The sequence below is a fragment of the Triplophysa rosa genome, linkage group LG8 (assembly GCF_024868665.1).
Source record: "Triplophysa rosa linkage group LG8, Trosa_1v2, whole genome shotgun sequence".
Taxonomy (NCBI): domain Eukaryota; kingdom Metazoa; phylum Chordata; class Actinopteri; order Cypriniformes; family Nemacheilidae; genus Triplophysa; species Triplophysa rosa.
In genome coordinates, this window is record NC_079897.1 from 22,540,224 (window position 1) to 22,556,904 (window position 16,681).

A 16,681-nucleotide genomic window follows, 5' to 3' on the forward strand; every position below is an offset into this window, starting at 1 on the left:
ACATCAGTTTTATTGATGTAATCTTTAACTTTTTATCCGCAGACTAAATCACTGATCTGCATCACATTAATGCATACATTCAAGGTGGACAAAAAGTCTTTGACATATCCCGTTATCTGTCGTTCTATACTCCTAAACACCTCTGGATACAGAAGAGAAATTTGTTTTGGGATCAACACACATTTGGTGTACTGTATGTGACCCCTCAATTGACACCTGTTCCCTGGGTAAGCAGTCAAGGCCCCTCAGTAGTTCACTGCAGGGTCAAGCTCAAATTTACCTTATGGCTGGAATACACTACAACACAGTTTTTTATTGCTTTTTTGGAAGGTAAGTGGGTAACAAGTACAATAAGAAACAAAAAAAAACATTAAAAAATATATGTATATATTACCCTGCTAGTAATAATACAGGGTTACAGATTAATAGATTTCTATAGACACGGTTGAACAGATTTTTTTTAAACTAGACATCATACACTTGCAGAATTTTCGAAAATTTCAGACAGAAACACACGAACTGATAAAATCTGCAGACTGGCACAGACCTTCTGCAACAAGTCCAGACTGAAAATCTGAGCAAAAGTCTTGTAGTGTATTTTAGCCTTTATTAGAACACCCATGGAGTGTAGTCAAAGTGTTGTAAACAATGTTTGTTTCCTTTGTTATTATCATGGCTACACCTTCCAGGGTACAGTGTCTCTCTCAGGTGAATCCATGTAAGACCCAGAAGAGTATAATATCATCCCGTTTACAGCGAGGAAGTGATGTTTACATCAGAGCCGCCGCCTTTTCACTCTGTTCCCATGAGTCACATGTTCAACCTCCAGACAATCCACATCTACAGATTCTCCCCAAAAACGAGCCCACCGTCTTGAAGTGTTTGTCGTGACACACCTTCTGTGTAGTTCACCAGAAAGACAGACAAATACACATTTGGCTCAAGCTCAGCTGACCTGAACGCACATGCACGCACGCACGCACACACACACTGGTAAAATATGGTCCTTTTTCACCAACATCTTACATTTTCTAACATTGGCTAACGTGTTCTGAATGTTAACACAATGCTATGCAAATGCTAGGGTGTTCTGAGAGGATCCCAGGGTTTTGCTAAGGTGTTCTGGATGGTTGCTACTGAAGGGTGTTCTGGGTGGCTGCTTACCATCATGCCCAAAGAGCCCACTGCCAAGAATCTACAATATTCGGGTCCCTAGAGATGACTGGAGCCCCCAAGAATGTAGTTTAAACATTCCATCGATATAATTTTGTAATTTGTAGGGTGAAAACTATAAAGGATACTTTTGCTGTTAAGAAACATGCATATACATGTGAAGTGGCAGCATAAAGTGCTTTGTTCTATTTGATGCATACACAGACATAATAAGGAAGAAAAAGAATACAGTTGCATCTCACGTTTCTGAGGGATGTTTTTAACAATCAAAGAAAAAAAACTAAAGAGGCTGCAGAAACTAAACGGCACCTCAACAGGAAACCCTTCTCATGTTTCATTCTCTCTCTCTCTCTCTCTCTCTCTCACATTAAGAATTCATTTATTCCATTCATGCATCTTCAAACAACAATGCAACCTGACATTCTGCAATCAGAGTGAATGAGTTTAGGGTCTGAATTTCATCCACGCAGCCATGACTGATATGACATAAAAACACATTATGAGGCATTATGGGTAAACTGGAAATGAGCTAATAGGACATCGCAGTATGAAAGTCTTTATTCACTGAGGAGAGAGAGAAGATATTTCTGAGAAATGAGCACCTCAGGGGTACAAAAACACGACGGGTGGAAGAGGGAATGCAGAAAGAATGAGGAACCATTCTCATTTGCATTCCCGCTCATTTAAAAGAGTTTAAAACGGGCAAACATTTTGGCTGTGGAGGGCATAGTGAACAAACAACAACACATAAGAGAGGTTTGTCATTTTTTACATAAGTTAAGCCTCTCGAGGCATTGAAAACAGCACAACGCCGGCCTAAAAGTACAGCTGCTGTACTATGGTACTTCAGTATGATGGGACTTTTTTTAATGGTGCCTCAAGCAGACCTTGAGCATTGATTAAATATAATATCATACTTTTGGTCAAAAGTTATTAAAAAGTAATGCCTATGCTTTACAGTGAAGTATATGCACGATGCTATTCGAGAAAAAAGCCTAAAAAGCATGCACGCCAGTACAGCTTTCATTCGCATATTCTTTCACTGAATTTTGTTTGATGGAGTTGTGGTTGGCCTCATATTTGTCACTGCGGTTGCATTTTTGGAAGTCAAACTCGGCCGTTTGTGACTTCGGGGGTTTGTTTGATGTCATAGTGGAATGCAAATCTACCGACAGCAGCTGCGGGGCGATCAAGTCTTATTAAAGCAGAGGACACGATCATGATACCGGGAATCTGTGAATGATCTGAATCTGCGTCAAATCCTGATCCACTGATAATGCCAGACCCTAATCTCTAGCGATCTTTCAGAAACGGCCCGTTTCAACCCCACACGCTGCACATTTTAAGCTCAGTTTGAATAAAGCGCTATTCTTTTCTGGGACGCCTAAAGAACCCGCGAGCATCGCCACCGAGCATTTGTTTGTAAACAGTAATTTCATCTATACAGTCTTAAATCCGATTCGGGCATTAGGCATAGTAAAAAAGGCCGAGTTTCCTCCTCCTGTGACACGGGGTCTTCCTTTCTCTGCCTCTCCCATTTTCTTGCCTTTCTCATTGTTTTTGATTGGATTCTCAAACGGCTGGCTGTTTAAGGCGACTCCATTTATCGCTCTGCCTCTTTTTCTCCTCTCGTTTTTTTCGTATTCCCCGTCTATCGCTCTTTGAGCAAACTGAATGAAAGCAAAGGAGCAGAGCTGTCAGTTTCCCATCTATAATGGCCCCAGCTGCATCATTACTCTCCCGGCTCACTCGCACACAGGGTCAAACGTACTTAGGTAACGGATGAAGAAACGAGGGAGGAACGAAGGCCACAGAGAGAGCGCGAAAGAGAGATTCCATCATACTGGGAGGTTCGTAGCGCAGAATGACTGAATGAATGCAGAGTAAATGAGTGAACGCAGAAGAATAGCTCCCGATAGACCTCCAACTCAGCCACGATAAACAATCCCAGAATCCACTGTGAGCCTGCGTGAGGTGACAGTGTCTGAAACCCATCAGTACTGACGGTGTTGACAGCCAACGAATACAGAACCACACGGCACTCGCCCTGAAAAACAGCCCCGCTAATGCGGCGTCGTGTGTGGGATGCGGATCAAAGGACGTTGGGCGAAAAAGCGGGCGGACGAAAGAAAAGACGAAGGGGAGAATGCGCGAATCTGAGATTTCTCTTTACTGACAGTATTCTCATTCATCGGAAGAATGCAAAAAGGACCATTAAGACCCTAAACAAAAATGACAACAGTCACTATTGAACGCGGGGTGAATTTAGCGCACAGGTGCTCCGCCCGTTGCTTCGTTAAAGTGCAAATCTGAGGAATTGCTTTTCTTTATCCCGAATATTGCAAGAAGTCAAATAACGTGAATCAAAGCGGACGCAATCAAAGGAGAAACAGGACCAAGGCATCAAATGCCAAACAAGTGTCTCATTCAACACCGTCATTATCATCTCGCATTAAAACCATGATTAAGACCCCCTGAACTTCATTCAGGTCTCCTTTACAGTCGGACATTCCAGTAAGCCAAACAACTCCATCATCCGCCACTTTCCCCGCTCTCTCCAGAAGTTCAAACGTTTCATCTGCGACTTGCCCTCCCTCCAAGCGACACAGATTGCATACAGAAGACATGACGTCGGTTTGGTAATGAGCCCCTTAGCATGAAAATACAGCCTGCTGTGGTTTGCCCAGATTAGCATGAGAGATGATGGAGATTAGCGATGGAAATCCGTAACTCAAACAAACTGATTGTTGAGCTCTTCACATCAGACAAGGCTCTAAATGTGACCTCCGTTACCTCTGACCCTCATCAACCTGTTATAAAACCGAAGAGGGGATAGGAAGGAGAAACGTGAGGAGAAAGAGAGAGGGGGAAAGGAAAAAAGAGAGAAAGTATAAGATCTGTATTGATAGTTGTCCCCTGACAGACATCAAAGTGGAATATGTTGGTCCAGTGTCTTACTGAATGACCAGTGCCTGACAAGTTTAACCAGCTTGTCTGTAGCTCTTGAGAAACTCTCTTCTCTTTCACACACACACACACACACACACACACACACACACACACACACACACACACACACACACACACACACACACACACACACACACACACAACACACACACACACACACACACACACACACACACACACACACACACACACACACACACACACACACACACACACACACACACACGCACACACAAACACACAAACACACACACGCACATACACACACGCGGACACTTTTGTGAGAAGATCTATTAACAAACACACAAACTGTTGAAGAGGCTGATTTACATACTCTTCAAAGTGTGTCGCTACCGTGCCGCCTTCAAAGAGGACGGAGAGCTTTTATGCAGCGTGAATAAACGATTGTGGTTTTATGTGCGCAAAAGGTTTGTTGTTAGTTTTACAGTAAAGTTCTATGTGTGCCAAATTCAGTGTTGGCAAGTCGAGAAACGGGCAGATGTGATCGGTTTAGCATTAACCGCTCATCACAATGCCAGAGCCTACAGTACATACAGTAAGATGATCTTCAATGTGGTTTCTTAAAATGCGCTATGCATGTCATGTTTCATTTGCATCACTCTTAAACTAATTCCTGGAAACACATCGGTGGCCTGCATGAACCGCTACAACAGATGCTCGCTCTCGTCTCTTTCTGATATCTTCAGTCATCCTCTCTCTTAGCGGAATGCACATCAAAGAGAACTTGACCAGATCAGCCCTCAGGACCATTAAAGATAGGTTAGTCTTTACAAATTTATCAAACTGGCTTTCCAAGTCATTTGAACTTCTATTTTATTAAACGGATTTAAAAAATCTAGTTGCATTTCGCTTTTTTATACGTATAAAATGAAGTCAATATAACTTAATATAACTTAGAGATGCACCAATATATCAGCCAATAATCGGTATAGGTCGATAAAAGCAATTTTTCACACTATCGGCTATTTGGCGATAAATCGGGGACGATATATCCGGTCAATAAAAAGTGGACAGGAAAATGCAATGAATTTGTGCTCTGTTTGTGCTTTGTTCATTTATTACCAATTCAGTTGACATTTTTTTGCAAGCACTGATAGTGTGCGGGATTTCTTTTATTTTTTGCTCTGAATACAGAAAATGTTAAGAAACTTATATAGTCATTATATGAATTAATAACATTTCAGAAAGGTACGAAATTTATTTAATCTTCAGAATCGGTATCGACAGATATCACTCCGAAAAATCGGTCATGTGTATCGGTGTACCTCTAATATAACTTAAGTTCAAATTACTAATAAAGCCAATTTGACTTGACTTAAAAACTAAAGCAACTTTTTTTAGGTTGAAATAGGTGAAATTCTCTAAAGTGCGTGCATAATGTGCTGGAGTTAAACCACACTATTATTTCGACAATCAATGAACTTTACCTATCATAAGGTCCAGTTAACAAGCATGAAGTCTGATTTTGATTCTGCATTTTGCTTCATGGTTCTATTGAGAAGAGAAGCAAGGTCATTCATTGTACAAAAGATAAAATGCTCCTTATTTCATAAAGTCATAAATATTTATAATAAGAAACAATGGACACACCCACAAGAACATACAGTAAAAATCTAAATGAGCTAAATTGCCTCAAAGGAATAACTAAAAACCTCAAAACAAACTCGCTCATTCTGTAGCCAATCGCAGCTCAGCACGCTCATGCCAGCCAGTCTATTATTCAAATCGAACAAATTCATTACTCAAGTACAAGGCGGCTGTGATCTTTTTCTCAAGACGGATTTTAATTTGGACATTGATGGACAACGTGTTATAGGTTGATAATTCTGTCAATACCAACTGACTCCCACACACTTGATGCCAGTAAATGCAAACCACTGACAAAAAAGATCCTTAAAGCCAGACACAGCCTTTCATCATATTCTTTAATAAAACCCTGGCTCCCTCGTTCCCTGCAAAAGCTGACGACCCTCACCACAAGCGTACGTTGTGTGGTGGAGAGAGAGGAAAAGACATGCTAATATGTTCTAGCAGCACAATGTGTTTGCTTGTCATGAGAGACAGTGAGTGATCAGACACCACAGCAATTTCTGTCTTCCAAAATATTGAGTTTTTATGAACTTTTTTCACTCCTTAACATAATCCCTTTAATCTTTCACTGCAACTTTTTCTTTATTTTGCTGTCTTTAGTATGTTGCCTTGTAAATGCTTTGAACAATATAACTGTAAAATATTTCTCGCGTCAATAAAGCACACTTAAATTGAAACTGAGAGGAAAAAGAGGGAGGGTGAGACAGCGAGAAATTTCGTGCAGGGTGTCTAGACTGTATTCATGATCAATCTGTCTGGTCCTGAGACAAGAGCCTGCAAACTCGATTAGACTCTAAACACTTCCTCGGATTCGGTCGAGCTCCCAGCATATTCCGTCTTCACTCACATCTATCAGCATCACTCCTCTCTCCCTCCAGCAGTAAATGGCTGTTTGTCTGCTGGGGAAATAAACATTTCTCTAAGCGAACGCTCCGACTGAGGAGACCTCTCACAGGGAAGCATGACACAGCAGGAACGGTCGACTGATTTCAACACAGGCAGGACAGAAAGAAACGGACCTGCTTTTTTCGGTATTTTGTTTCGTCTGGTTTCCTCAAACTTGAAGACACAAAAGAGCTCTGATAGATCAAAGCTGGCTTTCACTATCTCACACTCGAGCCACTTACACACACACACACACCTTCTCGACATTTCAGCGTGTAGAGACGGCACTTAACACTCGTCTCACACTCGCACTCTGCAGGTGGCTTGAACAAGAACGCCTCAGGAATTCAGATGAGAACTGACCAATGAGAACATTCTGCTGACCTCATCAGATCTAGAACAAAGACAAATCTGGAACCAGGATAGAGCCGGGTTAACGTCTGGTTTTAAAGGAAATTTAGCAGCATCTAGCGGTGAGGTTGTGAATTGCAACCAACGGCTCAGTCCACCCCTTTCTTTCGAAGCACTACGGTGGCTGACACAGGACAAAGATGTCGTCACGTTTTCACTTCATTGCCAAAAGAGATAATGTGTTTAAAAGCACGCTCTATAGAGCAGTTTGTCCGTTTAGAGCTACTGTAGACAACATGGAGAATTCCAAGCAAGGGGACCCGCGGTGTATGCAGATAGAAATAGCTCATTCTAAGGTAATAAAAACATAACGCTTCATTATGTAAGGTCTTTATTCACCTCTGAAGACATAGTTATGTATGTTATATTGCATTTCTGTCAATAAATCCTCCAAAAAAAAATGACACATTGGACCTCTAACATCTGTTTGGTCAGTGGTAAATATAGACATAAAGGACTGAAATGTTCTATAATCTTTTGCACTGAAACAAGCTTGTAGTGAACTTCTCTGTTGCATGCACCACATGAAGCACACACGCCCAAAGTTCAATTAATCCAGCCACATGACTAAAAAACAATGAACATTCTGCCCGAAATGTCATGTTTGCAAGTGGATTAACTATTAAAGAACATTTGGAAGCAACACTGTGCCAAATTTACATGATACCATCTCAAAATCAAAGAGACGCGTCCTCTCAAAATGCCATTGTGTTACCTAAAACAGATGCTAATAGCAGGTGTAAAGATGGGCATAGACTTACAGCTGAAGATGGCAGATGCAGGATGCTGGGTGGAGATGGGGCAGTGCTCCTCATCACTGTTGTCTCCACAATGGTTGAGCTGATCACATACCTGTGAGCCCAGGTTCAAGCATCTGCCATTGGTGCACAGGAATCTGCACTCTGGGGAGAAAAACACAAAATAGAAACCACAGTGACTCCTACAGAAACCTTTTAATCAGATGAGTTCTTCAATAACAATCACAGTTTGTCTGTGTTTTCACACCTGGGCTTGTCACATTTCCAACACGGATTGCTTGAATAAAAAAACAATAAAAAAACAGCAGCTTGACTGAACCTGATCTGAAGCCCAAACATATTCCACACAAGTAACATGAATGCAAACGACCAAAGGTGTCCCAATTTATATGAATTTATCCTTAAAGGCATAGTTCACCCAAAAATATTTTATTCTATCATCATTTACTCACCCTCTTGTCATTTCAAACCTGTATGACTTTCTTTCTTCAGCAGAACTCAAAAAGTTATTTTGAAGAGTGTTGGTAACAGGCCCTGTGTTTTGGTTTTGTGTCCATACAATAGAAGTGAATGGGGTAGTAAGTTATGAAGTAAGTTATGAAGCTTTGAAATGACAAGAGGGTGAGTAAATGATGACAGAATTTTCATTTTGTTTATTTCAAGATAACCCAATAGACCCCATCTTATAGCATCAGCACTTTAAACACACTTATGGACCTCTTATATCCTCAGTTGTTAAACCCAGTGACCTTCCTGTTGGACACGTTTCCATAAAAAAAACAACGCCTGGAAGACCTCCAACAACGCAAGAACAAACGCAAGCAATTTTAGCATAACGCTGCTTCAAAGATTTTGGACACAAACACAAAAACTCCTGTGCCCTAAACCTTCCTTTGAGGATCTCAAGAGACGCTCATCTGCATGAGTTTGTGGAACAGTTTCACGGGGCCAAAAACTTGCAAAGATTTGCGGTTCTCATGCGGCGATGATCCTCCATATGTAGGTCACCGGCTCTTATAAAGGATCTTAAAATAAGTCGTCTCGCAAGCATGCTTTTAGGGAAACTCAACGCTGACCTGATAACAGTGCAGATTTAGCTCTGTGAAAGAATCGACGCTATAAAGGATTAACACGAGAGAGACGATCCAACAATGCACAGAAGAAACCAGGCACAGATGACACCAGCCGTCTAAACAACTTCTCTGTGTGAGGAGGAGGTGCTAGACAACACCAGGTCACACTCGTGCGGTCTCTCGCGGGGTGTGCCGCAGCCTAGCATGGTTTTTGAAAACGCTATTTTGATCCTCAGACACATCAGATGTTATTTGCCTTACGCTAAGAGAGCATGTGGGCAAAAATGAGCGAATCGCACTTCAAGGACAAACCGGCGAGTGGAAAACAGTAACAACCAAACACTTCGGATTCTGATAAAAAGAAGTTAGTTGTCAAACGCAATCCTGTCTGGGATTCGGAGTCATTCATTTACTTTTCAAGGGACAGTTCACTGAAAAATAAAAGTTCTGTCATCATCCGTTCGCAATCTGTATAAATTTCTTTGTTTGGTTGAACACGGAGAAAGTAATTTGGAAGAATGCTTGTAACCAACTAGAGAGCGAGTAATTCATGAAAGAATTTTCATTTTTGAGTGACCTGTCCCTTTAAATTGAGATTTGGTGCAATAGGTTTAAGGAGAGACAAGGAGAACATTTCTGTTTTCCGTCCTCAGTGTTCCAGACTGTCAAACTGTAGTTTAGCACACAACCCAACCCTAACCCCCCCACCCGTCTCGTACTTTCTCTCCCCTCTTTCTCTGCATTCCATTCCAGGCAGGGGAGAGAAATGCAGCCTGTCAGAGAAACAGAGCAGAGGGGGAGCGAGACAAGAGCTTTGAATATCGCACACAAAAACCATCGTGAGTTTGTAAAGCACGACATGACCCCTCTCATGAACGTAATCTTTACCGCTGGCACAAATCATTGAACCCAAACTCATGCCAAAAACACAAAGCTTATCTTTTAATTCCCTTTAAACCTGATCTGGTGCTCACCTGTGAAAGCATTGGTAGCCGGTAGGTCAGCCTCCTGCATACTGCTCCTGGCCCGTGTGAGTGCCCACGTTATTGGCTCGGAGTGCCTGAGGGCTCCTGAGGGCCAAACAGCCGCCGCACTGCCATTCTCACCTCATCAGTCCATGTCTCTCGCTCCGACCGCTGCCCTCTCCCTCCACGAAGGGCAAATACACTCAGAGGAAAGGTAGAAGGGGGGGTACAAAGTCTTGAGTGAGTAGGGCTCTATTCAGCAAAATTCAGGGTGGGGTTGCCAAGGCAACCAGCACACAGATTACCCACCCAGCCAGAGCCAGCCAGCCATAGCTGTGTGTGTGTGTGTGAGCGTGTGAATATTCAGACAGGTGCTTGATTTAAAGCAGGTGTTTGATAGATGCTTCAGGTAGGGATTGTGGAGTCGCTGCTGCTTGTCCTGGGTGGATGAACTCTTCTCAGCGTAGCAGCATGCTAACGAATGTGCCCCACCTCATCCTTCAAACTCAAGCTCACTGAAAGAGAAAAAACAGAGAGAGAGAGTGAAGTCAGGCAAGTGGCTAAAATACAGACAACCAAAATCTACTGGCAAAAGCGAAGACGGCGTTTATACTAGTGCGTTTTCCTTTAAAAACGCATAACTTTTGCTAAGGTTACGCCTGGAGTTTACACTACGACCCAGGAAAACGGAGACTTTTGGAAACGCTGCAGACCCCGTTTTAGTTTGAAAACTCCGGGGTTGCGTTTCTGTGTAAACGGAAGAAAACGCTTACTGATTGGGTCGTCGGTTTCATTGCGTTCGCTTCACTGATTGGTTAAGCCCCTTTCATATGAGCCATTACGCTACCTGAAGGCGACAATGACCAGCCTCGCAAGGACCGTGTAAACAACAGGCTTGTTTAACTTCAAGCTGCGCTGTGTACACAAATCGACACGATGACATTACAGCAACGCGAGAGAGAATCGAGAGCCGTATGCTTTTAAACAGCTCACACAATACTGCGACGTCATCCGTCGATCGGTCTGCGTGGCGCCGAATGAAATCAAACGAGCCTAATAACATGGATTACTTCATCCAAAGTTATCCACACGAAGACGCCCTTGCTTTTCCTCGCATTCATGTTCATTTTGTATTGGTCGGTCTGTGACTAGTAACCAACATTAACAACCAACCTTTTACATTTATGTGCGCATGCCCAGTGTGTCTGAATGGTCATGTGACATGCGTTTTCGGAAGTGTAGTGTAAATGCAGATTTTTTTCTAAAATGCGTGTGGAAACGAGGATAGTTTTTGTTTTAAAACACCGTTTTTGTACTTCAACGGGCTAATGTAAATACCACCTATGCAACTCCTTAAAAAAACATAACAAAAGTTCAGCTTTTATTTACTCGTGCCATTATAAAACTGTCTGAGCTACATTTGAAGTACTTTTTGGCCTTTTTAGAGCTTTACAGACACTCGCCATAAACTGTCGCTAAAAAAGCTTGTATTTAAATGGACAAAATAACAGCATATGACTTTGAAAATTATTTGGAATTTTATTCCCCAAGACATGCAAAAAACATATTTTGTAGGACATCGTGACAGCACGTTTTGTTGAACCTTTACAAAAGCCAGTGAAAAGAAACAGGCTCTTCAATGGTCATCCGTCCTTGAAGAAACCCTCAAGAACCTTTAACCAACCCAAAGTTCTTATCATTTTATGAAAATAAAACATGGTTTAATTACTTTGGTTTTCATTTGTACAACAATTTTACAGCAAATTTCATGGTTAAACAATGGTTACTGTAGTAAAACCGTAGTTAATTTGAAGAAACTATGCTTACTTAGAAAAAACATTACAGCTAAACCAAGGTTCATTTCATAAGGGTAACTTGTGTGCCGTGTGTATTTTTTGGAGGATCTATTGACAGAAATGCAATATAATACACATAACTAAATCTCCAGAGGTAGGTGTATAAAGACCTTACATGATGAAGCGTTACGTTTTTATTACCTTAGAATGAGCTATTTCATCTACATACACCGAGGGTCAGCATGTTATTTCTACAGTATCCCTAAACGGACAAACTGCTCGACAGAGCACATTTCGTATCTCTAGCAAAGAAGTGAAAACGTGACAACATCTTAGTACTGTGTCACCGTAGTGCTTCAAATGGGAGAGGGAGGGGTGGAGGGAGTCGTTGGTTGCAATTCGCAACCTCACCCCTAGATGCCGCTAAATTTCATTCACTGGACCTTTAAAAAAAATTGTGCACTTTCTATCCTCAGGTACTGGAACAGTACTTTTTGTAAAAGAATAAAATGAATTAATATTTGTGATTATTTTCTCAGCAGAAAGAAAATCTAATTTCCAAGATTTGCCGAATTGTATCAATACAATCTCCAGCAAGAGCATCAGCCATAACGACTGTTATGCAACACACTACAGAACTGTACTTTACTTAATCACAAGTCACCGCTAATATTCCTGTGGCTTAATATAATTGATTTAATGTCTCAAAATCGTTCAATTTTCATTTGCAGAACACTAGAGTGATGGACAAGGAAGAAGGTGTCCTTAGACGACCTTCAAAGCTCTCTGACATCCCAGAGGATGAGCCTGGACCGCCAGCTACACGTCAGCTGTGTTACTTAGAAACGCGGCAAGCCCTCACCTCGCCTGACCCCGCCACAAGCCGCACAGCGAGAGCCGGTTTCATCACACAATAAATATTATTCCACACACGTGAAACAAGAGAACACCGTCCAAATCAAACAATCGCCAAAACAAACAGTCAATAAAGGTCATTTTAGGACACAACTACTACGGCGGTAACACACGACAGGCAAACATCTGCCAGATGTTTAGATGGACTTTTTCTCATTGTTATTTCTTTGTTCCCCAGTGTGTTCCAAGACGGTTTTCATTTCAGAGTAAAGACCTTGGGTGGGGGGGCGGATGGGGGCAGGGGTGGATATTTTCAATAGTACAGAGAAACACCATGTAAAAGGCATTGTTCGGACACGATTTTTAACAAAATCGTTTTGTTACTTAAGATGAAACATGACTTAAAGAACAGTAAGGTAAGCAACTTTAGTGTGTGAATTCGCTCATCTATTGCATTCGCTACATGCGTAAACTAGTGGTTTACATGAGTAAAATCTTCAGGGTTTTTTTTTGGTCATTGTGCTGATGTTTAAGTCACTTTAATGCACCTGATGTAAATACACAGGTATTGAACAAAAGGATCGGATTTTATTTTGGCAGTCAGAGCCGAAGACTGAATTCTAAAAACAAATCAGATGTATGTGCAATATGAACGAAGCACAGACAACCCCGTGGAGAAAAATGAAATAACAGTTCATACATTTCTTTACAGTTATATAGCTTATACAGATTTACAGTTCTACTACATTTCTTAATGGTTTTACAGCCACATCCACTATTTATTGCTCAGGATCTAAATCATTACTTGACTTCTTTTGCAAGAGGTTTATTGGTGTGAAAAAGATCGTTGCCACCCCCTTGTAAATATATGCGATTAACTTAATGGTCCAGTGTATGAAATTTAGCGGCATCTTGTGATGAGGTTGCGAATTGCAACCAACGGCTCACTTCACCCCTCCCTTTCGAAGCACTGGAGGCTGACACAGCACTAAGATGTCGTCACGTTTTCACTTCTTTGCAGGAGATAATGTTTTCATAAAACACGCTCTCTAGAGCAGTTTGTACGTTTACATGGCCAATTCCATGTAAGGGGACCTGCGGTATATGTAAATAGAAATAGCGCATTCTAAGGTAATAAAAACATAACGCTTCATTATGTAAGGTCTTTATACACCTCTGAAGACATAGTTATGTATATTATTGCATTTCTGTCAATAAATCCTCCAAAAAATTACACACAGTACCTTTAAAACACGTCGGCAGACATTTTACACAAGTTGCTGTTATGGACCATTTGCAAGATGTACACGATTGCAAGAAGTTTCAGTTTTTTAACACCACAGTTCAGTTTTTTTACAACAACATTGAAAACTGAATCAAAATGTAAAAAAAGACTCTAGCATTAAACTCCTAGAATTATGTTATTTTTATTTACATAATATAATTTCGATTTATATGTTTATAGAAAGAATATGGCATGCAGCTGCTTCACTGAAAGTTATAAAACATTTCAAAGCTACCATGTAAAATCTATTAATCGCAATTACAATGTCGACGTGAATAATCGACAACTATGATTTTAGTCATAATCGTGCAGCCCCAAGCATTAATTTCACTATGATTTCAAATATTGACATGGTCAGGCAATATTAAAGATATCAAGATTATATTTTCACAGAATGTTCCTTACATTATGTAGGATGATTTTAATACAGTAAATCACAAAAATGACTTTAGCTGGGTTGTTACACGCATTTATGTGAAATAAAAAACTAAACCGGGAAGTGCTGCAAAATGGTCTATATGGGATCAAAGCTCAAAAGAATGTTGCCATATCTGAAATATAATTCCCATCAAGAAGTGCTTAATCTTCAGCATGCGATATCTATATTTAATGTCTACATCAGATTTTTGGAAACAGATGTTTTAGGTCTCTGGGCAAAATTTTTCTTTATATATTTCATTTTTGGGCAAAACTTTTTGACAGGAGTCAAAGAAATTTTGCTTCGGATCCACATTTGATCCTCATTATCAGTAAGAAACCACACAGGGCTGAATGTCATCTGAAATGACATCGGACGCATCAAAAGTTACTGTGAAATAAATGTAACTAAGCTGTCCGGATGAGCCACAGTGCAGTCGAACTAATTGAGTCATGTCACGTTTCCAATAACCGTCCTGGAACGTCTCAATTTGTGCACATGTGGAAACGTTTTCCACAGACTCTGATTTTGATAGTAAAAAAAACGACCTGCAGGAGGGTGGCACGCATGCTTACGTGCAGGCAACCAGTGTTCAAATGTGGCTCCTCCCTACCGTTTGTGGTCGTTTTAAAATCTACACCCACCGCTGTGAGGGTTTACTTCATCATAGGGGGACCAACCACTACAAAGTCAACATCCAAAAATAAACAGTTTGCGTCCCATTATCATTTACGTCAGCGGTAATTAGAAGCATCTTCGATAGTTCTGAAGATATTTTGGGTTGGGAACTAAAGAAACTTTCAGTAAATCATTTACAGGCTCTGCTATCCTGCACAGTCCAGACCTAGTGCCTTGATGTAGTGTACACACATCATACACAGCGTACACAGACCATCTCATCCTCAGAAAGAACCACCCAGTCAGACCGTCTGATGTACACTGAACATAAATCTGAAAAGCACTTTCTTAAACTGTCAAACTATAATCCTGTAATCTGATTGGCTAGCTTTATGGACTTTTGGAGTAAGGACACAGGGATTTTTTAAATCAGTTTGCCTGGAAACAAAGTTGTGTTTACAAGCTACCGCTATTGGTGATGCTTAGGATGATAAACTAATCGCTGGATTAGTGGATATAGAATATTTTATCACACTTGTAAGCTTTTAAATTATGTCTGTGAAATAATCTTTTTTGATCATTTGTAGATTTTCTGATAATTTTATGGTGTTTCTTTCCATAAAATTTTATCATTTGGTATAATCTATTATATGCATTTAAACACCTCATAAAAACTAAAATCAGTGGCTGGTTGCATGCAAGTCAGATGGTCTCTTCCTGTCCGAGTGGGCTGTTTACTCCAAGGTCTTGAGACAGGAGACTACAAAGATGACTAAAACATGTTAAAAGACCATTCTTGTGGAAAACGACTCCTTAAGCATGCAGCTAAAAGACTGAACATGCCGAAACAAATGACTGCAATAAATGTCCGCTACAACCTTCTCTCTGGTCTACTCTGTCTACAAGAAGTGTAATGTGATCTCTGCAGGGGGTCTGCCACTTTCTCTCGCTGTGCCTGGTTAAATCATGATAAATCTCTGAGGAACAACAATGCACTTCATGTAGCTAGATTTAAAAATCAGAGCAGCGTAACAGATAGAAGAGGGTGTTTTAACAAGATGCCATTCAAGAATGACTTGTGAAAGTCAAAAGAGGATGGATGGATGGATGGATAGACAGACAGATCTGAAAACATACTTGCGCAATAAAAAATATTTCAAGGAAAGTAAAAATCTGCACTACAGGCAGAGGAAAAAATCCATATTGTCGAGTCTGTATTGTTAAGCCCTGAAAGTATACTCATAGTTTAATGACACCAGGTCTTGTGCTTTGAAAAATCATAATGGCTTTCATCACTTCCACTTACCCACTACCTTAAAGACTCCGCACAACACCTGATACCGTCTTTCATTACGCAGAAAAGAGCCGTGTGAACATTATTCTGAATGTACATTTCTTGTGATTTGTTCCTTTCAGACCTCTGACCAGCTTTGAAGCATATAATTAAAAATGATTACAACTCTTAAGATTCAAAAGAACAGACCTCCTCCCTTCTCCAAGCAGTTCTCACAGTGAAGTCCACACAGCCTAGCCAAAGAGACAAACAAAAAAACACCATCTTCTACCTCTTCAAAGTGAAAGCAGACCGTCTCACAAGCTTCTCAAGTCCGCCCCACCGGTGTCTACCTTTAATCAGACGGATTAACCCTTTTACTGCGAGCCCTCAGGTGACCTGGCAACCGAGATCAGCAGGTTAGCAAATGACGACTCGGCCGTCTGGGTTAGTCAGATTTTAGGTGTGTGCGTATCTGCCAGACTAGAGTCAGACGGACAAACCAGACAGAAAAAGTAATGAAGGCAAGGAAGAAAAGCATTCTACACCCTCAGTGCCTCTGTGCAAGCACTGTTTAGTTTATAATAGAT

General features: G+C 40.9%; 1 protein-coding gene across 2 annotated transcripts in view; it reads right to left on the reverse strand.

The window, feature by feature from the left end:
* Window positions 1-16,681, reverse strand: part of ldlrad4b (low density lipoprotein receptor class A domain containing 4b) — a 42,361-nt gene that overhangs the window by 19,312 nt on the left and 6,368 nt on the right. For both annotated transcript variants that reach the window (XM_057340219.1, XM_057340218.1), the window contains exons 2-3: window positions 9,856-10,361; window positions 7,812-7,952 (exon numbers count right to left, since the gene is read on the reverse strand). In XM_057340219.1, coding sequence (XP_057196202.1) covers window positions 7,812-7,952; window positions 9,856-9,895 — 181 coding nt within the window. In that variant the 5' untranslated portion in view covers window positions 9,896-10,361. The remainder of the gene's footprint in view (window positions 1-7,811; window positions 7,953-9,855; window positions 10,362-16,681) is intronic.